At 45.9% G+C, this 24,252-nt stretch overlaps 1 protein-coding gene across 2 annotated transcripts in view; it reads right to left on the reverse strand.

The window, feature by feature from the left end:
* Positions 1 to 24,252, reverse strand: part of DAPK2 (death associated protein kinase 2) — a 90,134-nt gene that overhangs the window by 38,805 nt on the left and 27,077 nt on the right. For both annotated transcript variants that reach the window (XM_088446624.1, XM_088446635.1), the window contains exon 3: positions 6,375 to 6,596. In XM_088446624.1, the coding sequence (XP_088302750.1) occupies positions 6,375 to 6,596 (222 nt within the window). The remainder of the gene's footprint in view (positions 1 to 6,374; positions 6,597 to 24,252) is intronic.

Consider the following 24,252-nt stretch of genomic DNA (forward strand, 5'->3'; position numbering starts at 1 on the left):
GGAGATGATGTGTAATGCGTACGAGAAGGGGGCGTATTTTTTGTCTTACGGCCTCATCCTCCCCTTAGTCGGCCAGCTAATGATCCGATCTTAAGGACGCAACTTGCGAGTGCATCATTTGCATATCCGGCCCCTTTTCCCTTACGACCGTGCGGCCGCAACGACCGACTCTGAATGAGGTCCAATGTGTGTGTGATCGATGTTGAGCGAGGTTAAAACTAATCTAATATCTATGTTGCACTTTTATCCGAAATTACTTTAGCTATACTGTATTACTTAAGCCTGTGTCTTTAAGCAACATTTCTCTCACTTCCCAGTGCCAAGCTAAGCAGTTGCTAAAACATATCTGAAGACACACGCAGCAGCAACTATTGGCAGTCTACACTTTGCGAGTTATGCAAATGACCTACAAAATCCTTCCCTTCAGAGCCGGATTAAGGGGGGAGCACAGGGGGTAAGTGCCCCCGGGCCCCCCTCTCCCAGAAGCCGCCCAGCCTTTAAATTGCAGCTTCAATGTTTAGTAAAGAGCTGCAATCTAATAAAAATTGAGGAGAGGAATGATGGAGGCGGAGTCCGAGTAGGGGCGGGGCTACACGGCACTGCCTGAAGTCAGGGCCAGGAGCAGCATGGATGGGAGAACTGAGGGGAGGAGCAGCAGCTGCAGAGTTTAAGGTAAGTGGGAGGGACAACACTATTCTCTGTATGTATATTTGTGACAAGTGTGTGACTGTATGTATTAGTGACACTATTTGATGACAGTATGTGTTTGATGACTGATGTATGTATACGACTGTGAATGTGACTGTGTCTGTATATATGTATGAGTATATGTGTGCGTGCCAGTATGTATGTGTACAAGTGTGTGACTGCATATGTGTGTGACAGTATGTATGTATGTGACTATATACTTATGTGTATAAGTGTGGCTATGTGTACAACAGTATGTATGTAAGCGTATGTGTGTGACTATATATGTATGTGTATAAGTGTGGCTATGTATACAACAGTACGTTTGTAAGTGTATATGTGTGTGACCGAAAAGAAGCCCTATGGTGTTTTTTTTACCAAAAAAAGAAATAAGACAGTGTCTTATTATCGGGGAAACACGGTAGGCTGTCAATAATGCCTTTATTTTGAAAATAGCAACTAAGCTTTACTTTATGCTTTAAAATGGAGGCTGAGCAAGAGGGCCAATGGCAAGCCTCAATCTTTTGATGTCTTTTTTTGGGGGGGGGTCAAAAAAACACCATAGGGCTTATTTTCGGGGTAGGGCTTATTTTAATTATCATTGACAGCAATTTCAATAAACAAGTAAGTGTGAACAAAAAAATCTACCTTTAATCAAAATGGTCATGTCATCTTCTTCAACAACATCATCAGAAGTGTCCATAACCTGAATTCCGGCCTGGATTTCTTGCACCTCCATTTCCTGCAGAAGAAGTGGACCCAATCTGTCATGTCCAGCAACATAGCTCTCTTTAACTAAGCATGTCTTGTCCAGGTAGCCTGCTCGTAGTGCATTGGCGACACAGCTGTTAGTAATTTTATCCCATGACTCCTTCACCCAAGTCACAACCTCTTGCAGACGGGGCTTCACAAAGTTTCCACGCTGATTTCTTTCCATTCTATTTTCAACGTAGTCATTGACTTCCATGCGCAAATGGTCCTTGAATGGCTTGTTTATTGCAATATCAAGAGTCTGGAGATAGGCAGTCATTCCTGCGTGAATCATTACTTGATCTATTCTTCTCTCTGCAAGGAAGTTCTTCATGTCTTTAGCGCGGTGAGTGCTGGCTGAATCCCAGACTAGCAGACCTCTTTGGTTACCTTGCTAAACAAGTGGCAGCATTAAATCCAGCCACTTCTTTATAACTGCTTGTGTGCACCAGGCTTTTTCGGTTTCAAGAACGTAAATGCCTGAAACACGTTCAATCTTATCTTTCTTGCCCTTACTGATGATTAGAGGTGTGGCTTTCCATCCAGATGAATTGCCAAAACACAGGTAACTCGTGCACTTTCGTAGCCAGTGGTGGGAATGTAGATTGACGTGGCACCCCTGTGATGAACTGTCGTTTGAGATCCTTGACCCATAAACACTGCAGTTTCATCCATAGCAATCAGATTGCAGGTTTGGTATTTAGAAAAGTCGATCCCATCAACAAAGTACTTGAATGCAAGTGCACGTTTAATAACTTCAGCATTTTCCAGCTTAAACAGTGCTGTTGATCTTCTTAGAGACAGTTCATATCGCTGAAGGAAACCGTCCAACCAGTGTTGTGATGCTTTGAATCCTTCTGGGACCACTTCGAACTGTGCTGCCATTGCAAGGGCAAATGCTTGAATATCAGCCCTGCGCACAGCCAACGCCTTTGCTCTCCTGTCAGCAATCCATTCACCAATGATGTCTTCCAGCTCAGGATATAAGGGTTGCCGACCTGATCCAGACCTGCGCTTCTTAGCTTTTCCCTCATCCACCTGTTGACTGAGGTTATTGTACTCCGCTCGCCATTTTTGGACCATTCAGAGATCCAACATCTTTTCTTTACAGAAAGCTGAAAGATTCTTTCCCTGCGAGTCCTCCACAATTGCTTTCTTGTACTCAACGGTATAGCTCTTCCTTTTTGCACTCATGTCTGTGGGTCAACACAGACAGGATAATAAATAAAATTATGACGTTATACTCCTCCCCCCCTGTTGTTGAATGCAGCCTGTGCCTCTCTCTCCCCTCCTGTTGTTGAATGCAGCCTGTGCCTCTCCAGCCCCCCCTGTTGTTGAATGCAGCCTGTGCCTCTCCCTCCCCCCTGTTGTTGAATGCAGCCCGTGCCTCTGGAGCCCCCTGTTGTTGAATGCAGCCTGTGCCTCTCCAGCCCCCCCTGTTGTTGAATGCAGCCTGTGCCTCTCCCTCCCCCCGTTGTTGAATGCACCCTGTGCCTCTCCAGCCCCCCTGTTGTTGAATGCACCCTGTGCCTCTCCCTCCCCCCCGTCGTTGAATACAGCCTGTGCCTCTGCAGCCCCCCCCACCCCGGTGTTGAATGCAGCCTGTCCCTCTCCCTGTTGAATGCAGCCATTTTCCCACTTACCTTTAGAATAAGAAGAATAAGGAGGTGGCTCCTTCCTCCACGATCCTCCGATGTCCACCTTCAGAGTCTCGCCGTGACGTCATGACGTCACGCACGCTGACTCCAAAACAAGCTTTATTGAAAGCTTGTTTTGGAGTCTGACTACGGTACTGTAAGCTGGTGGAGGAGTGGGCCGGGCAGCCTCCTCCAGCTCTTTCATTTAGTATTTCATGCGGGGGGCGGAGCTGGGGGCATTTTAGTGTAGTGCAGGGACCGGGAAAAATTTGGATTTTATTAGGTCTTATTTTCGGGGTAGGGCTTATTTTGGGCCATTCTTCAAAAGTAAGGATAGGTCTTATTTTCGGGGTAGGTCTAATTATCGGGGAAACACGGTAGTAGCACAGTTGTCATAGTCTTGGCAGACAAAACCTGGTAAAAAGGGGCATTACAAGGGTAATTAGAGAGCAGTGCATTTGTATATACCAGGGGTAGCCAACCCTGGCCCTCGAGAGCTTCCAACAGTGCATGTTTTCCAGGTCTCCTCACAGAATCATAAGTGAAATAATTAGCTCCACCTGTGGATCTTTGCAAATGTTTTAGTGAGTAATGAATACACCTGTGCAGCAACTAGGTGGTCTGGAAATCGTGAATCGCGATTAGTAGCTCTCGAGGACCGAGGTTGGCTTCCCCTGCTACCGTGTTTCCCCGATAATAAGACACGGTCTTATTTTTTTTTAGGTCCAAAAAACTCCATAGGGCTTATTTTCGGGGTAGGGCTTATTTTAATTAACATTGACGTTGTTGAAAGCAGTCTGTGCCTCTCCCTCCCTCCCCCCCCGTTGTTGATTGCAGCCTGTGCCCCTCCTTCCAACCCTACCGGGCCTCCCGGCTCCTGACTTTTTTTTTTAGTCATCTCCCTGTTGAATGCAGTCTGTGCGCAGTGCGCCATTTCACCACTTACCTTTATGATAAGAAGAATACGGCGGTGGCTCCTTCCTCCACGGTCCACAGCTCCTCTTCATCCGTGGCACCTCCGACGTCGACCTCACCCTTCAGAGTTGCGTCATGACGTCAGGCGCGCTCACTCTAAAACAAGCTGTATTGAAAGCTTGTTTTGGAGTCTGACTTGTTAGGTCTTATTTTCAGGGTAGGGCTTATTTTGGACCCTTTTTCAAAAGTAAGGGTAGGGCTTATTTTCGGGGTAGGTCTTATTATCAGGGAAACACGGTATATACAGTGTTTATAGAATGCATGAAATTCACGTCTGAGTGAAAAAAGGGTTTTTCATTTGCACATATGAAAAGGAGTTGTATTTCCATTCATTACTTGCATTTTGGCAAGTTCTACTTTTGGCAACTATATGGTCATTTTGTTAAATTACCAGGATTACAGACTATGGGCTGTATTTAATTTGGAACGAAAAGCCGCTCTCTGCAAAACTTTTTAACCGATGACGTAATTTTTGCCGATTCCACTTATCCCCGTATTCAATTTGTCCGACTTTTTGCCGGTGCATCAATGCATCAGACCCGGCGAAAAAGTATCAACTATGAATAGGTGGCGAGAAAAAGTGCAGAATTGGGGTTTTGGGGTGCAGACTTCCAAAAAACCACCCTGCACCCCTTGAACATGCCCCCAAAGGTAATCTGTGCCAAAAATGTTTTAAAAAGTACCTTAGGACACCCCCAAAAAGTACTTTTGTTTTGGGGGGCGAAAAAAACAAAGTTGGGGGACAAAATTCTAAACTAGCGAAATAGACTCAGGGGAGGTCCCCAAGTATGCCCCACGTGTTTTTTTCACGTTTTTTAAAACTTCATATTAGCAACTTTGAAATATGCTGGCACCCATTTTCATGTACCCCAAATTTGCTGGAACTACTTATTTGGGGAAAAAAACAACTCCTAAATGCTATTCTTCACCACCTTCTTAAAAATGCAAAACAGCACCTATTGAGACCATTTTAAAACCCCACATACCTTTAGCAGGGCTATTCTGGGGTACCCATAGTTAACCCCCATGTCAGAGCATCTTTTGCAGTGTCAGGCTGATTTCCACAAAAATGACAGGACTTTTCGCTGATTACGAATTTGCCGGGTTCCGTTTTTTCGCTGATTTCAAATTGAATACGGGGATACGCGGGCACGCGCACAATACTTTTTCACACATGAAATCAGCGATGGCGGCAAATGGAATACGGGCCTATATGGTTTTTACTAAAAATTTCTAAAGACAACACTCACATGTTTTCTAGGGACACTGTGCTGCTGAACCCATGTCCAGTGTCCGCACAGGTTACGCATAAGACTGCTTTGGCAAACTTAAAACTCCAACATCCATTTCCCATCATGTCATGCTTACTGAATTTGACAATAATGTAGTGGTTCCCCTGGGGTGCCTCAGGGCACTAGCAGGAGTGTCTTGGTTTGGTGGTCCAGTACTAAATAAAATTATTTTTTTGTCAGTGTGATACGCAAAACCAGGGCTAATGACTGCAAATCAAAAATGATGTGGACAAAAAGAAGCGCAGCCCTGTCAGCCACCACATAACTGAACCTAAGGGTGACATATAAGCACAATTTACTTCATTTCATTTTTACTGAATATCTCAATAAGAAACTTTTGGCGCAGGGGTGCCATGGTAAAAATGCAGATACTCTGAAAAAGTTTGGGAACTAATGCAATAATGTTTTTTTTCTTTTTAAATACTCTTCTTCAAACAGTATCAATTTATAATTAATTATTCCAAGGCAATAAAAAAATAACAATTCCATCTGACATGCAGAAAATTAGATTTCTCCTCGTAATTGGTCAATACTGAAAAATAAGGACATTTCCTGCGGCAAATTTTTTAACCCTGAGCCTGTCCCACTCCTACTGAATGTGACTGCACTGTGTATGCCTCCCCTACTGGTCCACAGGCCTATGTACACATGACACTATGTGAAAGGCTTCATCTAAAAGGATGGGAAGGAAGTTATAGGAAGGAAGAATTGTTTCATTTCCTCCTGCAATATGACTTGTCCAGATCTTCCTGTGTCTACATTTAATGTTTCCTTCATTTGAACGTTAATGTGTCTTGTGGTGACATCATTTATATACCTAATGTTTCTGTGCCTGACACTACAATTATGTTACAATAAACAAGTCATGGTCATAAACCACTCCACCCAGATTATAATACACTCAATGAGCATGTCTCTGTCTTTTGCTGTAAATAGGACTTATATATTACCCTATGAAACATCTCACTCAGTCACATTGCATTTTCATTGTACCAAAAAGACAACTTCTCATTTGTTAACACTTGAAACTCACAACTCCAGGATGAGGACAACATCAGTCTTGTTCTCATAAACATCCTGCAAAGTGATGATGTTAGGATGCTGGATATCCCGCAGGATGTTCACCTCTCGCTCTATCTCCTCCCGGGTCACCCCTCTACGGCTGGCACGACTCTGTCTCTTCTTGATGAATTTTGCAGCATAGTCTACCCCAGTCTTCTTCTCTTGGCATCTCTTTACAATGGCAAACTGTCCACTGCAGAAACAGAGAGAACAGTCAGGACAGGAATGTTACTTTGCAGCTCAATGCTTGGGCACATGCAGGGCCGGCCTTAGCCCAAATTTTTTGGTAAGCAAGTATATTTTTTGGCGCCCCCCTATGCAGTGCCCCTTTTACAGTGCCACCGGTAGTGGTCCCCCCTGTGCAGTGCCCCTTGTGCTCCCAGTAGTATTCCCCTTATATAGTGCCCCCAGTAGTAGTCCCCCTATGCAGTGCCCCCAGTAGTGGTACCCCCTATGCAGTGCCCCTTTTACAGTGCCCCCGGTAGTGGTCCCCCCTGTGCAGTGTCCCTTGTGCCCCCAGTAGTATTCCCCTTATATAGTGCCCCAGTAGTACTCCCCCCCTACGCAGTGCCCCCAGTAGTGGTACCCACTATGCAGTGTCCTTTATATAGTGCCCCCAGTAGTGGTACCCACTATGCAGTGTCCTTTATATAGTGCCCCCAGTAGTGGTTCCCCCCCTTGTAGTGCCCCTAGTAGTATTCCCCCCCCTGTAGTGCCCCCAGTAGTATTACCCCCTGTAGTGTCCCCAGTAGTATTCCCCCCATAGTAATCCCCCCTTGAAGTGCCCCCAGTAGTATTACCCCCTGTAGTGTCCCCAGTAGTATTCCCCCCTAGTAATTCCCCCTTGTAGTGCCCCCCAGCAGTATTACCCCCTGTAGTGTCCCCAGTAGTATTCCCCCCTTGTAGCGCCCCCCAGCAGTATTACCCCCTGTAGTGACCCCAGTAGTATTCCCCCCCTTGTAGCGCCCCCCAGTAGTATTACCCCCTGTAGTGTCATAAGTAGTATTCCCCCCTAGTAATCCCCCCTTGTAGCGCCCCCCAGTAGTATTACCCCCTGTAGTGTCATAAGTAGTATTCCTCCCCTAGTAATCCCCCCTTGTAGCGCCCCCCAGTAGTATTACCCCCTGTAGTGTCATAAGTAGTATTCCTCCCCTAGTAATCCCCCCTTGTAGTGCCCCCGCAGTAGAGACGTAATGAAAATTTAAAAAAAAACACTTACCTGAAACCCGCTCCTGGTCCTGGTCCCACGGCCGATACCAGCTCCTCCGTCCACCGCTTTGCATTATGGGAGTGACGTCACGTCATGACGTCACTCCCATTACCCACTGCGGGAGCCGGAAGATGTCCGGGGTCGGCAGTGGGAGCAGCAGCCGATGAGAGTCCGTCCGGTCAGCGCTACACAGGCGGTGCAGCTGTGTCACAGAGACACAGTCTGCACCGCGGCCCTCATGGTACGCAGCTGAGGCGCCCTTCACTATGTGGCACCTTACGCAGCTGCGTACCATGCATAACGTGAGAACCGGCCCTGGGCACATGTGTAAACATATAGGCCCGTATTCAATTTGGAGCGAAAAGCCGAGATCGGCGAAAAAGTTTCGCCGATGACGTCATTTCGCCAGGTAGAAACACTTTCCGCCTAGGAGGAAAGTCAATGCAATGTAATAGGCGAAAAAGTTTCGGCTATGAATAGCAGGCGGAAAAAAGTGCATAATTGGGGTTTTGGAGTGCAACGTTGTGGGAACCCCTGTGCAGCCTTCAGACAGTCCCCCAAAGGTAAACTGCGTCAAAATTTTTTGAAAAAAAAAAAACACACCACCAAAAAAAACACACTTTTAATTTGGGGGTGAAAAAAATAAAAGTTGGGGGACAAAGTTAAAAACTAGCGAACTAGACTCCAGGGGGGTCCCCAAGTATGCACCAGGTGTTTTTTTAATTACAGGTGCTTGCGGCAGGTGGATTTTTCACGATTTTTTAAACTTTACTTTAGCAACTTTAAAATATGCTGGCCCCTATTTTCAAGTACCCCAAATTTGCTGGGATAAGTTATCTTCTGCAAAAAAAATTCCTGAATACTATTCTTCACCACTTATACAAAAACGCTATTTAGCAGCTATTGAGCCCGTTTAAAAACACCAAATACCTTCAGCAAGCCAAATCTGGGGGTACAATAGTGAACCCCCATGTCAGAGCATCTTTTGGGGGGTCTCAGGCTGATTCCCTCAAATCTGACATGACTTTCCGCTTGTTTCAGTGTCGCCGGGTCCCATTTTCGCATACTTTCAAATTGAATACGGGGATACGCAGGGACGCACGCGATACTTTTCCGCTTGCAAAACAGGTGAAAAGTCCGGGAGGCGGAAAAGTATCGTGGGTCCGCTCAAACTGAATACAGCTCATAATGTACTATATGATATTAAAAAGGTTCCTCAAAATTTTATAAATATTTTTATACTGTTGAACAATAAAAAGTCTGCAGGCTGCAGCCCAGATGACCACACTCACACCTACTGCATACTGTGTGAAATAGTTTACACACCCCAACCGAGCTACACATGCAGGGAGGGGGAGGTTAGGTTTAGGCACTAGGGGGGAAGTCAGGTTCGGGCACCGGGGAGGGAGGGTTAGGGATAGGGCACCGGGGAGGGAGGGTTAGGGATAGGGCACCGGGGAGGGAGGGTTAGGGATAGGGTAGGGACAAGGGGAGAGCTAGGACACCTACAGACAGGTGTCGGTAGCAAAGAATCCTGAGCGCCGGTATCCCGTACCCATCCCATTTCACCAATAACCAGATGTGTTGTTATTATTGTTATTATCTTTTAAGACACCGCAAGGTGTCCAGAGCTCCATACAAGGAATATACATAGTAACAGTGTTAACGTGACATATAAGTACTATATAATGTAGATTTACATTATCCCCACTGAAACCTGTTTGAACGTTATCTGATACAGTAGCTCCAATCCTCAGTTAATGGCAGTGCCTAGTTCATTTCTAGTGGGGATTGTAATAAATATGGACAAAGGTGAATGCTGTGCCAGGGGGAGCTTTGTTTAGGGAGGCTTCACTCATTTAGAGAGTGTAGTTGTTAAAGTAAAAAGGCTGCTTCACTTAACTTTATTATATACACGTGTTAAGGCCCCCATACATCAGCAATCGTGGCAATCCTGCAATTTGCAATCGATTGTTATGGGCTTCACAGATCGCAGATTGCAACCAAAAAGTGATTGGAATTGTTTAATCAGATTGTCCAACATGTTGGATTTCATAGATGGATTGGGTCTGTAGATTGCTAGCGTATGGACATGATCAGCAGATCTGCAGACAGGCCCTCATTCAGAGCCGTTCGCTATTTGCGGTCGTTCGTTTAAAAACAAGGGGTGGCTATTCAAATGATCCGTACGCACATTGCAGTCTGTTCACACCTCTAAGTCTGAACGAACGAGCAAAACATACGCTCGTTTATTTGTTAAAAACGCCCCCTGGCCGCTCGCACCATACGTCATGTCCGCTATTTATTAGATTAATCGAGTACATCGACCAGCGTATGAACTGCTCGCTATTCTTGTGGTTGGTGTTTGCTACCACAAATTTGCGAGCAGTTCTGGCTATAAAATAACCCAGTGACGTGGACAATGACGCTGCTGTTTTAAATATACACACCCATAAAACGCCCGTTTTGACCTTTAAGCACGCCTGCGTTCGGATCTCCACTCCCCATTTTCAAGCACCTTCCCCTGTTACCACCCACATACGCCTCATTCTGTCACTCAAAATAGCAGGCACTCGCAATATAGCGTACAAACGATTTTCGGCCGCACTGACTGGTTCGCGCATGCGTACTAAAAACCGTACGCATGCGCAGATGTGCAAACATCGCTCGGAACGAGCGTACTGCCGCTAACGAGCGGCTCTGAATGAGGGCCACAGTTTCTAGCAGAATGATGGGTCTTTCAAGATTGGCAGATCTGTGTTTGCTGCAATCGATCTGCAAATCACTGAAACAGATCTGTAGTGCATGGGCGCAGATTGCTAGACTGGGAAGTCCTAAAGGCCCCCAAACATCAGCAACTGATTGCAGCAATCGTGCAATTTGCAATCGATTGTGTATAAAAATCTTTCCCTTTTTCAATTGATTGTGGCAATTGTGTAATCTGCAATCGATTGAAAAAGGGAAAGATTTTTATACACAATCGATTGCAAATTGCACGATTGCTGCCATCAATTGCTGATGTATGGGGGCCTTAAGATCGGGAAATAAATCTTCAAATTGTTTAATTGTGGTTTTCAGATTGCTGATGTATGGGGGCCTTTAGACTCCACATTAGTACTAGTCGTGCACAGCCTCGCTTGTACAGGCCAGGAGAAGTTACAATAATGAGGCCATCTACAAACAGCACTACTTCTATTGAGCAAAGTCACGGTTTATCTGTGCATCTGATGTGATAAATCATATTGAAGGTGGAACTGAAAAGCAAATTAATTCTACATAATAAAATCACTGCCACAAAGCTCCTTCACATCCCCCATCAACTATCAATTAATATAAAAGTTTACATTTTTCTCTAATATGCTGCTTATCTGGACCTTATTTATGGGCCATATTCTCATATCCTAAAAAAAAAACATTTCAGTTAACTTTTTTAAATACACAATTGTTTACACACACATGCTTACATATACTGAGGACAGGTTGTAACTAGATGAAAAGATACTGAAAGATACTGACGTCTACATTCTGAAAAGCCTTACAACACCCTCAATACCAGAAGTGTCTTCAAATATGTGTACTTTAAAAATCCAATTCCATTCTTATTGTTTAAAAATCTTAAAAAACTATTTTTGAGTGGATTGGGTGAATCGTCATAGATTGTGCCTATTCCACAACAGAAAGCAAAGCACCCAATCCAGCCTGGTCCAGCCAGCATTACACAAAAGATTTGCTGACCTGGCAAAAAACATAATTATATTGTAAGCTCCCAAAACATGCTTTGGCCTGTAAGAATAGGGACGTAGAGACTGATTAGAGATGACTGATGCCACATGTGCCTATGAGCAAAGATGGGTCTGCAAACTTGCTTTTTCACATACTGTATGTATCTGTACCAAAAAAAATGGGAGCCTCCAGCAATTTCTGGGAAAGTAGACAGGTATGGTTTAAATAGGATTTTTGGAGTTATGCTTATACTAAGTTGTTACATTTCTGTAAACTGCTGATACCAAATAAAGTGAAAGTGACATACACACATAATTCCAGTGTTTTATTTTGTTTTGTGTTTTTACACAAGAAAATCAAGCAGGTAAAAGCAGTCACTGCAAGATTACTTTTTTGTTTTATCACTTACAATAAAATGACATCAAATGTCTCCCTGCATTACTTTCACTATGATATGATAACAACAACTGAGTCATCAGATAGCAAACAGGAGTTTCCCTTCCATATCACCTCTCACCTTGTCAAAGCTTCATTTCTCTGAATGTAATGGCAGGTACTAACTCAGCACTCACTGTAAAGGTGCGTATGCACTAGACGAGAGTGGAACGACTGTACGATTACAATTTTCATCACCCTGTTCAGTGGATAATGTGCCACACTGAATGATATGTCGTTCAGCGCAGGCAACCTCCCTCATCCCTGAACATGCACAACCTGTCGATATCGGCAGCTTGGCCTGCATGTTCAGGCAATAATAGATGTCGAAAGCAACCAGCAGGTTTTCAACATTTTACTGCACGCTTTATGAACGATTAATGAGCGTTTGAACGATGACAATGTTGTCTAGTTGATACGCACCTCAACACTTTCAGTACTACAGAACAGTTGAACAAGCTGCTTATAACCCCAAAATGCCATACCTGCCTACTTTTGATGTATTTCAGGGAGACTGTGCAAGCAGCACCTGTGCTGAAGAGGACGGGCTGCTCTGTCTGAGAGATGTTTTACCATAGGGGTGAATGTGCATTAAAATATGCTGCACTCCATTATTTTCTAGTAACTTAATCATCCCTCTATTTCAGTGGTTCTCAAACTCGGTGCTCAGGACCCCAAACAGGTCACGTTTTCCTGGTCACCCAGCAGGTGCACAGGTGTAGCCATTACTAACAGACACATTTTAAAAGATCCACAAGTGGAGCTAATTATTTCACTTGTGATTCTGTGAGGAGACCTGGAAGACATGCACTGTTTGGGTTCATGAGGACCGAGTTTGGGGAAGGAGGTGTGCCAGGCAATTTAGGGGCAAATATCAAACATATTGGGGCTCATGTAGATTTGGAAACATTTTACATAAAAAAATACAAAAGAATTTGTCTAAAATTAAGAAACAATTATACTGCATATTGTATATACTGTATTATACTTAAGACACATGCAGCTCTGCATGCTACATTAAATGCGACTGAAAAGAAGTTTACAGCGTATCATGCATACAGGGCCTGATTCAGCGGTGCACGCAGTAGAGATATGTCAGATGCAAGTGGCCGATGTTTTCAATCCGACTCGAGTCGCACTGCGCATGCATCCTAATGGTTACCGCTGTGAGACACACAAGAGCTGGGTATTTCAGCTGGCGTTCCTGGGAGGTAACATGGGGGGTGGCTAGGCAAACACAGGCATGTTGCGGGCATGTCGCTGACAGCGCCTGGGTCTCAGAGATGCAGGTGCACTGACACAGGAAGCCATGTTGAGACAGCAAAATTGCACCTGTCATAGGGCTGGCACAAGCTTTGATGTTATGACTGATGGTGCACGGATGGTGCGTCTACATACGCAACAAGACCACGGCCAGTGGGCATCTCAGTAGGCCCAGAATCGGTCACAGCATTAGCATAAAGACACCATTGCGGAAAAAGACGCAGCTGTTGCATTTCTGATTCAGGCCCATAATGTGGTAATAAGATGTAATTTGATGATTGGTGTTTTAATGTTGAAAACTAAAACAAATGAACTTTTATATAACAATCATGCCCCCTCCAGGAGCGGGCTGGGTCAGGAAGGCAGGTGACATTTGTCCCTCAGCTCTGTAAAAAAATTCTGGGGGTTGAGCTCCTTATGCACATGCCTGTTGACAGACAGAGGATGCTCCCAAACCTCTGATTATGTTTATGACACAATTACAGTGACCGGGAACCATCTTCCGTCTGCCTTCCTGCAGGCAGCCACATCCATGGAGCGGTTATTGGATGACAGGCTTCTGTCATGTCCAATAATCAGATGCTAGCATGCTGATTGGTGGAATGCATTAGCCATTCATCAATTACAGTGATTGGTGGATGGCTTGAGCTATCCACCAAATGGAGTGAAGGAAGCAATATGTGTATAGAGGTCACTGTAATGCTCTCTGTATTGAATGGAGGTCACCAGAATAGTCTCTGCTTTGTCACATGGGGATGGCAGTTGTATTTGTTTATATCTCTTAACATAACAATTTTTCATGGTTTGGCTCCCCACCCAAGCCCCATATCTATTACTTGACATTCCTGACTTCTTGCAACTCTGCTGTATTTGTACCCTGGCTGACTAAATGGGTGAGAGTTATGCAAGATTTCACTTGAACCAATACATTCCCTGCGTTCCAGAAATGCAGGAAACGTTTTTTTATCTCATGTCAGAACCTTGTCTCAGAGAAAATACCTAGAAGCGTTTTTATAAATGGTACTATGTACCCTCTCAGATGAATAAAATGAACCCAGAGGTATCCAATCTCTGTTATGGTGTATACACACGGTCAGATTTAATTAACGATGAATGATTGAACGATTTTTACAACGATTTGAACGATTTCATCAACGATAACCGATTTCTGACAGTATTAAAATGAATGAAATCGTCAAAATCTGACTGCAAACATAGTCGATGTCAGAGATCGTTATCTGATATGGGAGAACGCGCATCGTTCGTCGATGCATGCCCTACATATTTTTACAATCGTTATCGTTCATATCTGATTAGAAATATGACCGTGTGTATGCACCATTAGAAATGTGGTTTCAACATACGTGGTAGAGCTGCCCACGACTCACCCCCTTTTTGACTGAGATTAAACCCCTTGTTAATTTCACTTGACTGTGCCCCTTAGTCCCAAATACTTTCTATTGCCTCTCGGTTTCCCGGATGCCAAGCATCTGTCTTCAACATGCTGTAATTTAATCAGACACATAGGGGTATATTTACTATTTGTTGATTTTAATCAATTATCGAATTTTAAATTGATCTAAATCGATATGGTGTTTCAGGGGCTAAATGACACATTTACTAACAGATCATTTTTTATTTTATTGGAAGCGCACGGGGGTCTCAGATATTCAACAGATAATAGCCAAGATAGGGCCACTCTTCTACAATGGAATACATAAACTTATGTCATGATTCCTGCCACCTCACACCTGTTCCTTGTTTGTTGCCAGACTAAGCTCCTAGATGGGTCCAGTCGAAATGACTCCCTACCCTTTCCTCTCTCAGCAGGTGGCCACACTGCTTCTAAAGGTGGGTACACACTATACAGATACAGTATATCTGCAGATCGAGTGATCTGCAGATATATCTGCAGGTGATGGTTGTTCGTACACACTGAACAACCATCATCTGTGTCTGCCCGCAGGTCCCGTCGACAAGGGGGCGTGTCGGTGGTGTGTCCCGTCGGGATGGGGGCGTGTCTCACCTCCCTCCTCGCGGCTGCTGCTGTGTGTACGGGCGGTCGTATCTGCAGACATATCTGTCCATCGGCTGTGCAGCACAGCCAATGCGATATGTCGGTGAACGCCGACGTTCACCGACATATCGCGGGTACACACTGCCCGACGGGCAGCAGATACATTGGCCGATCAATTGATCAGCCAATGTATCTGTCAGTGTGTACCCTGCTTAAAGTTTCTCTTATTTTCTTATTCTGTCTGCCCTTTTTCTTTTTCTACTGTAATATTTGTAAATTTGATTAAGTAGACATCTTTACTGCTGACTCATGGGGCCGAATTCAATTCAGTGCGATTTTGAATAGCCATGGGAGGGAGCTCCCGCAACTATTCAATTTAATGCGCTGTTTGCCTGGTCGGGAAGCATGTAAGTCTAAGAATGCTGGTTCTCACGACTTAACCTGGGTGTTAAGACGCGGTAACTGGCATTCTCCAACTAAAGTGCTGGGCGCGCAGCTGTTACAGCCGCGCTAAGCCGGCAAACAGCTGCACGCCTGGCACTTTTGTTGGATTTCTCCTCGCATCCCCAGGGGGGTGCGAGAAGAAAACCTTTAGCCGCCCAAACAGCGTGGTGTATTGAATAGCTTCGGGAGCTCCCTCCCGCGGCTATTCATCATTGCACTGAATTGAATTTGGATGGATGTAACAATCTTCTCTCAAGTTTTTTCTTCTATACTGGTTTGTTGTGTATATTTATATGTTACGTGCACATATTGCTATTTCAATTGCTATTCTCCTATTGTGCATCAATACTGTATTGTTTCCTATTCCCTGAACACATTTTTCTTAAAAAAACAAAACAATTTTTCATATATTTCATTGACTTTTTAAGTTACACCCACATCAGACAAACCACACCTGCAGGGCTTTTATAATTCCCATTTTTCCATCACAATTTGCTTGTAGAAAAGCCAGAACAACTTGCTTGGGTTTACCCCCAAGCTGAAAGTTCCCAGTCAGTCCAGCCCATTTGTGAATAGTATCTTGCATGAACTCGCACTTTGCATTCTCAGAAAATTTAGTTCAGGGATTCCCAACCACGGTCCTCAAGGCACATTAACAGTCCAGGTTTTAGGGATAGCCATACTTGAGCACAAGTGACTTAATTAGTACCTCAGTTATTTTGATTTAACCATCTGTGCACAATCATGGATATAACTAAAACCAGGACTGTTAGTGTGCCTTGAGGACAGAGGTTGGGAATCACTGCTGTAGTTGCATTTAATTTGGGAGCAACAACCATAAGGTGCGTAGAAGAGCTCTAACATAGGCAAAGTTCAGTGAAGGTGCGTTCAAGCAAATGCAGGCCATGCAAAATGGCACATAAGTGAATATATGCCTATCGGTAGGCATATCTTTTGCCCCTAGTCTAGGCAAAGCAGTGGCGTAACTAGGATATTTGGAGTCCAGGGCAAGATGAAAAATGGAAACTCCCTCCTTGTGTGCACACGCTGAAAAAGTGGGTGTGGACACTGAAAATGGGGGCGTGTCAACATGACATTACCGTTTCTCGTCACTCAGGGAACATTCTTTTCTATTCCATATGCACCTTAATGCCCCCAGTAGTAGTGCTCCTCTTGCAATGCCCACTGTAGTAGTGCCCCTTATGCACTGTCCCCAGAAGCAGTGCCCCTTATACAGTGCCCCCAGTAGTGGTCCTCCTTATGCAGTGCCCCCTATGCAGTGTCCCCTGTAATGGTCCCCCCTTTGCAGTGCCCCTTACATATATCACAAAGACAACCACACAATACTTACCTGAATCCCCGCTCCTGCGCCCAATCATAATATACATGTATTATATCTCTACCAATTTTGCCATTCATAGAAGAACTCTTCTGACCTGCAGCATGAGGCTGTATTGACAAGACAGTTTGTACCCAGCCTGTCTCCTTCTCTATGCCAAAGAGGACACCTTTATCTTTTGTAAAGCAAGGTTACATATGATGGGGTTACAAATAAAAAATAACAGTACAGTCCAATTAGGTGAAAGACTGTTTAATCATCCTCTTTTCCAGGAAGCTGCATATTGACTCTGTGATGACAATTCGTAACCATTTTCCAAATATTAAAAGGTTCTTTGGTATTTTATTATAGTAGCAATGCTATAAGTGATGTGTGAGCTAAACAAGCTAAGATTGGCAGGGGTTATCAAGTGTCTAGCTCTAACATGTCTGAATCAAGCGGTAAGAGCAGTATCAGCAGTTTTACAGAGAACAAGAATTGCTGACAACATTAGTGCTCAGTTGGTCCTCAGAATATGAGGGCCCTTTCCAAAGTGAAATATTCATGGTATAGACAGGTGTATTTGCACCTGTTATTACAAAAAAAACAATCTGACCATACATACCACATACATACATACATACATACATACATAAAGGACCCGATTCTGAGTAGGATGCGGAAATACAGATAAATCTCGTTGACATCTGAAAGTGCACATTGAAAGAATTTGCCTACTGCCCAAGGCTCTGCAGCAAGCATATGCACACAGACAGAGATTGCAGGGGAAATATAATAACCTGTAACTTGCAAACCAACCTGGTTTTGCCATTTAACGACTGTCCCTTTAAAACATTGCAGGGAATTGGGGATGTCTAGGCGGCGCCCAATAGGATACCCTTACTTCTGCAGTCTAAAGCTGGCCATACACGGTGCTATATGCACCGTGCGAAGCGACGGGGGATCCGAACTCCGACATATCGGGCGGTCCCCACATACGATGCGATCGGGTGGTGGACCTCCTCGCCCCCGCATAGCTCTGCATGGGATTGCACATCGCATCCCCTGGTCGACTGAACCTGCAGTTAGATCTGAGGATGCGATGTACGACCCCACAGGTACGTGCGCCATCCCATATCATGCCCATACACGGTACGATAGAGCAGCCAAATCTCACCAATCCGTCGGATCGGCTAATTTATCGCACCGTGTATGGGCACCTTAAGGAGAGAAAAGGGATTTATTCAAAATAATTTTTGTATTTCATCAATTATTGCCTGCACTATAGAAAAACATTATGTAATTTGTTTATCCAGGACAGTAGTTGAATGTTTTTGATGCCACTAATAAATAAAAATTTACTATTTATTTACATTTATACTTGGTCACTCTCTTTTGGTCATTCCTACTGTATAATATAGATCACTGTGTGAGTAAAAGGTTGATCATTATAGTGCTTAAAGCTGAGACAATTATCCGGACAGTCCTAGAACACTGTATAGCTCTCCTTTTAGGAGAGTAAGGATGGAGTACTGTGCCACAGACACATTTAATCAGGTTATAAATAAGATTATTGCTATACCCTCCTTTTAGTCCTCTTTTTCCCTTTAAAACATCAGGCAGACTTGACGGGAACTCGACAATGCTTGGAAGTCGCAGGCTATTACATTTGCCCCTGCAAGTGTAGATGGACTGATCTGTCTGTTTAACAGGGGCTGGCTGGCAACTTTTAGCCAGGGGGGCAAATGCAATCAAGTGGCCCTGGCTTTTCTACCAACACACAGCAAAATGGACATGAACAAAAAACTGCAGGAGTGGTGAAATCGGGGAGGTGTGACCATGCCCTCTTCCACCGAAAATAGAAAAATTACCATGCACGCGCCGCAAAGGGGAGTTTATAAATTCACACCACTAAAAGCTAGAAAACCAATGCTATGGTGGTATGTTAGCGCATATAGAGCCGGAAGCTCTCCCACTGACATCACTGGTGATGTCAGTGGGGCCGCCCACAAACGACAGGCGTTCGTAAGGGAACGCCTCCGTTCGTAAAGCCACCCCCCGCCACGCCTACAAAATGGGGAGTGCTGTTGATCACCATCGACAGCCGCCCCTTTTGTAGTGAGCCCCGGAGCGAGAGAATTTCTGCGCAGAGTCCAACATCGACCCACTCGCGTGCGCTCAAGCTCTTGCGAGCGGGTCTGAATGAGAGCCTTTGTGCTCCCAGCCACTCTCACCATTGCGCACACAGAAGGGGCAGATAGACCTGCAGCGTTCCAGGCTCTCTCTGTCTGGGAGACACTGGGTAAAAGTCCAGCTGTGAAACAGTGTGTGTCTAAGGGATAAATTTATCAAAGGTCGATTTGAAGAGTGATTTAGCTCTTCTCAAACCGACTCAAATCAAATGTTGCAAAACCAGTGATTTTGCCAGATTTACTATTATTCAATTTGTTTTGCGATTTGCAAAACAAATTCGATTTGAGTCGGTTTTGAACAGTGATTTGCAATGTTCATGTACAAATCGAACGGCAAATCACATTTCAAAACGAACTGCAAATCCCCGACAGCATAGACAGGGCCGGTGCAAGGTGTCTGGGCTCCCCTAGGCAAAGAATGACCTTACCACCCCTGCTCCCCGCAGCAATCGGTCATTAGGACCCCCCCGGGAGTTTTAGGGTTAGGTACCACTAAGGAAGGGTTAGGGTTAAGGTACTTACCTTCCCTGTCGGTATCTTAAGCCTTCGGGATTCCGCAGTTGGGATTGGCTAAACAGCCGTCGGTATTTCAATCCCATTCCATACATACATACATACATACACACACACACACACACACAGACTCACACCTATATATAAACACACATACATACACAGAGACACACCTACGGTGTATACACACATACATACATAAACATATACACACATACATACACACACCTATATACATGCATATACACACAGGAACACACATACAGACACACACCTATATACATGCATAGCATACATACACCTATACACACACACACATACATAGACTCACATGTATATACATACACATACAGACAGACCTATATACATAAATATACACACATGCATACACACACAGGGACACACACCTAATTACACATACATATACACACATACATTACATACACACACACACACACACATACATAGACAGACACACACACACACCTATACACACACATACATTACATACACAGACTCACACACATACATAGACAGACACACACCTATACACACACACATACATATAAATTTTCCTCACATATGCTGGCCATACACGCTACAATTATCGGGGCGATCTGCCTGAAATCGGCGGATCGCCCCGATAATTGTAGCGTGTGGGGGGGCGACCAAGGGTTAAATATTGCTCGGTCGGGCATGCCGGATTGTCCAGCATGCCCGTCCGATGCGATATTTACCAGTAAACTGTCGGCCGTGTATGCCCAGCCGCGGCCCACAGACAGACATTTACTGTGTTCCTTCCTACGGAAGAAACAGGGAAATGTCTCCTCCCCCGGGGGTGGAGCGCGGATGTCTGCCGAATACACTGAGAGAAATCTCACAGTATATGCCGGCGACATCTGCGGCTGTATGCCCAGCATAAGTAAGCAGCTCCTCATGTAGTCTGGAGGGGGCGGAGCTCCTTCCATGATTGACAGGCTGGAACTCCCAGGTTAGGAGAAGACACGAGGAGAAGGAAGGGGTGGCCACCACACTGCCTGCATGTTCCACTGAATTCAGATACATGACAGACAGGAAAGTAGTTCAGATATGACCCCTCGAACCTCCCCCCCTCCACCGCCTGACATGAACCTGCCCTGCACTCTCTGCAGTCAGTGACAGGGAACATACTAGCAGTGTGGTGGCCACCCCTTCCCTCTCGGGTCTCCGTCCTCAGCACACAGTGACACAGACAGCACACACACATACATACTAACAGCCCAGGGGCCACGACAGAAAGACTGGCAGCCTGGAGACAGTGCCGGCAGGACAAGTACCGGCGGCTGTCGGATGATTAGACCAGCAGCCGCACCAGTGCAGTGTAAAAGAAAGATGTCTCTCTTTCAGAGACATCCTTCTTTTTTGTTTGGTAGACTCAGCGGCTACCTCCAGGGTCCGGCGCCCTTAGGCAGCTGCGTAAAGTTGCCTCATGGTAGCGCCGGCCCTGAGCATATCTCTGTTTCATGCTTTCACTTTCAGCATGAGCAGTTCGTTCTCACACAGATACATGCAGACATCAGTGAGATGCCTGCATGTATCTGACTGTAACAAGCAACCAAATAGTTAAAAGTAAAAAAAACAAACACGTGAGGTCCCCCCGAAAACAGAACCAGCCCCGGACTTTGCAAACCCAGGTCTGGTTGACTAAGTACAGGGAAAACATTGCGTAGGGTCTCCCTCTGCTTAGTACAACCAGCACTGGGCTATGGGAATCAGTGCTGGTTCTGGAATTACAGGGAAAAATTTGCGTAGGGTCTCCCTGTAATTCACAGAACCAGCCATGGACCCTTTCTAACGGGAGGACTGATGCCACAGCCAGGGGAGCGCTATCACTGGGCCCCTCAGCTGCAGCATCAGCCCTGACCGCTAGTCAGCCCAGGGATCCCTGGGGAGTTGGAGAATCCTCCAATAAAGGGGTCTTCCTCTCCAGGGCACCCCTAGCCTAGGCTGAGGCTATCCCCGCCACCCCTGGGTGGTGGGTGGCGGGTTGATTGTGTAAGTGTAGTGCAAAAATAATAAGTGTGAGATGGAGAGAAAATAGCCCCAAGCTCACAATCTGTAAGTAGACCATGTTTCAGATGGGCACAAGCAATTAGCCTGGTTTAATGCCTGTCAGCTATTATCTGCCAATCAGCTGCTGCTGCCCAGCACTAACTCAGTACTCCTCACAATATTTATATATCATGTAATTTCTTTACTATATATACATTTTCATTTTACCCATACAGTATGTTACTTTAACTCTTACTTACTCTGCAACTTCACCTGCTGCAGCAGGAAAGGTTGCCAAGGATAGGAATGAGTAACACTAAAGTCTGCTTGGATGACTGTCTTTAACTCAGAGGGCATGGGGTTAGGGAAACCTTGGCGGTTCTGGATACGTGCTCAGCCTCTGCTTGCGAGCTGCTGCGTGGCAGTGCAGCGTTCCTGCATACAGGCTGAGAGCACCTGTCAATCTGGACTCTGCCTCGAGTCTCACAGTCACCGCTGGATACCGGCGGCAGTGCAGCAGTCCAGACCACATCATACCTAAAAACGTGGCAAACTGCATCCCATATTGAATCAAGTATGTCCCTTTCAATTACATGACAATCCTGTATAACAAAGGCTGGGTGGCAACACTATGCATAGTATAATTATGTTTCCAGTACTATGATGTACCCAGTGCTGCCCTACTATGGTGTTTCCAGTACTATGGTGTGCCCAGTTCTGAATCTTACCTGCTGCCAGTGTACCTTTTTACACCTCATGGGCTGCTCAGAACTGGTGGCAGCAGCAACGTACACTGGGCCTGATTCAGAGGCGCTTGCAAAAAGCGAGCGCTCGCTCTGAATCAGGGCGGGCGCCGTTTTTTTTTTGTTGCGGCCAGCTGGCCACTCGCATAGCTGTGGGTGACCACCCACAGCTATTGTGAGCGGCCAGGATGATGGTCGCGATGGTCAAGACCATCGCGACCATTGGACTTGCGTCGAGACCCTTGTGGTAGGGTCTCGTGGCCGCAAGCCCCTGAGAGCTTCTGGCTCTAATAGAGCCGGAAGCTCTCTCACTGACATCACTGGTGATGTCAGTGGGGCTGCCCACAAACGGCAGGCGTTCGCTTGGGAACGCCTCCGTTTGTGAAGCCACCCCCCGGCCACGCCTACAAAACGGGGCGAGCTGTCGATCAACATCGACAGCCGCCCCTTTTGTAGTGAGCCACGGAGCGAGTGCTTTTTGCGCTTGCTCCGGGGCTCACGCACGCCGCGCATGCGCACTGGGCCACCATCGCCCCACTTGCGAGCGCTAAGGGTCTGAATCAGGCCCACTGTGTACAACAGCTGTTGAGAGTGGACCCAGCAGGATAAAATGTCCCTCTCCCTACATTCATAAGGCAGCAGCAGTCAGTCTGTGGAAGACATGGGCAGCAGGAGAAATGACAGACTCCTCCGATAAGCCCAGCCCACTTATTCCATGCTGCAGCCCCTTGGGTTCCTGGGAAAGGAAACCTGGCTCCTCATTGGTCGAAGGCGGACATCTTTTTGTAGACAGCCATAGGGGTAGCCATTTTTTGTTTGCCCCTGCTGCTCAGACATGTTATAGCACAGAGTGGCCGAGAGCAGGAGCATCCTCTGCCTGCATCCTGCAGTCAGGCAGCCCTGGATCACTAAAATTGTATTGGCCTGGGGGGGCAGATGGCACTCTGGAATGGTCATGGGAGCGTAGTGGGTGTGTATGCCGGCTTCCGTGCTTGTTCATAGCTCGCAGACGGAGATTGGATCTCTGGGCCTGATTCAGAGGCACTCGCAAAAAGCAAGCGCTCGCTCTGAATCAGGGCGGGCGCTATTTTTTTTTAGGAGTGGCCCCCTGGCCGCTCGCATAGCTGTGGGTGACCACCCACAGCTATAGCCAGCGGCAATGATGATGGTCGCGATGGTCAAGACCATCGCGACCATCGGGCTTGCTACGAGACCCTTGTGGTAGGTCTCGTGGCCGCAAGCCCCGGAAAGCTCTCCCACTGACATCACAGATAGGCGTTTGCATGGGAATGCCTCCGTTTGTGAAGCCACCCCCCGCCACGCCTACAAAATTGGGCGAGCTGTCGATCAACATCGACAGCCGCCCCTTTTGCAGTGAGTCCCGGAGCGAGTGCTTTTTGCGCTTGCTCCGGGGCTCACGCATGCGCACTGGGCCACCATCGACCCGGTTGCGAGCGCTCAGCGCTTGCGACCGGGTCTGAATCAGGCCCTCTGTTCCAGATGGAGCTTTTGCACTCAGCATGGAGTGAATGGAAATCCTGATACTACGGATGACGGCTGTGGACGAAAAAACGGTGGGCTAGTTGGCCAAACACACGGATACTTGGCATACAAGGGTAGATTCTTACATAAGGTACTAAGCAGACTGCTATGGCAGCACGGAAAAGAGGGCGCAGATTAGTCAGACTCAGAATCAGCCCTATGATGTATATATTTCTGCGGACTGTCCCAAATTGTGGCCCTTGAAAAGGGATAGAGCTTACATGAAAATGGTTACTTTCACATGAAAATCCAGACGCTTTGGGGCTGATGAGGGGTGTGTTTATTGTAGGGATGTGCGCCGGACCATTTTTGCCGGATTTGGATTTGGATTTGGTTCTAATTCGTCGTCCGGCTTTGGATTTGGATTTGGATTTGCCAAACTGCGGTGACTGGCTTTGGATTTGGATTTGGATTTGGA

This window comes from Taudactylus pleione, unplaced genomic scaffold (genome assembly GCF_031769625.1).
Source record: "Taudactylus pleione unplaced genomic scaffold, aTauple2 ptg000019l, whole genome shotgun sequence".
NCBI lineage: Eukaryota > Metazoa > Chordata > Amphibia > Anura > Myobatrachidae > Taudactylus > Taudactylus pleione.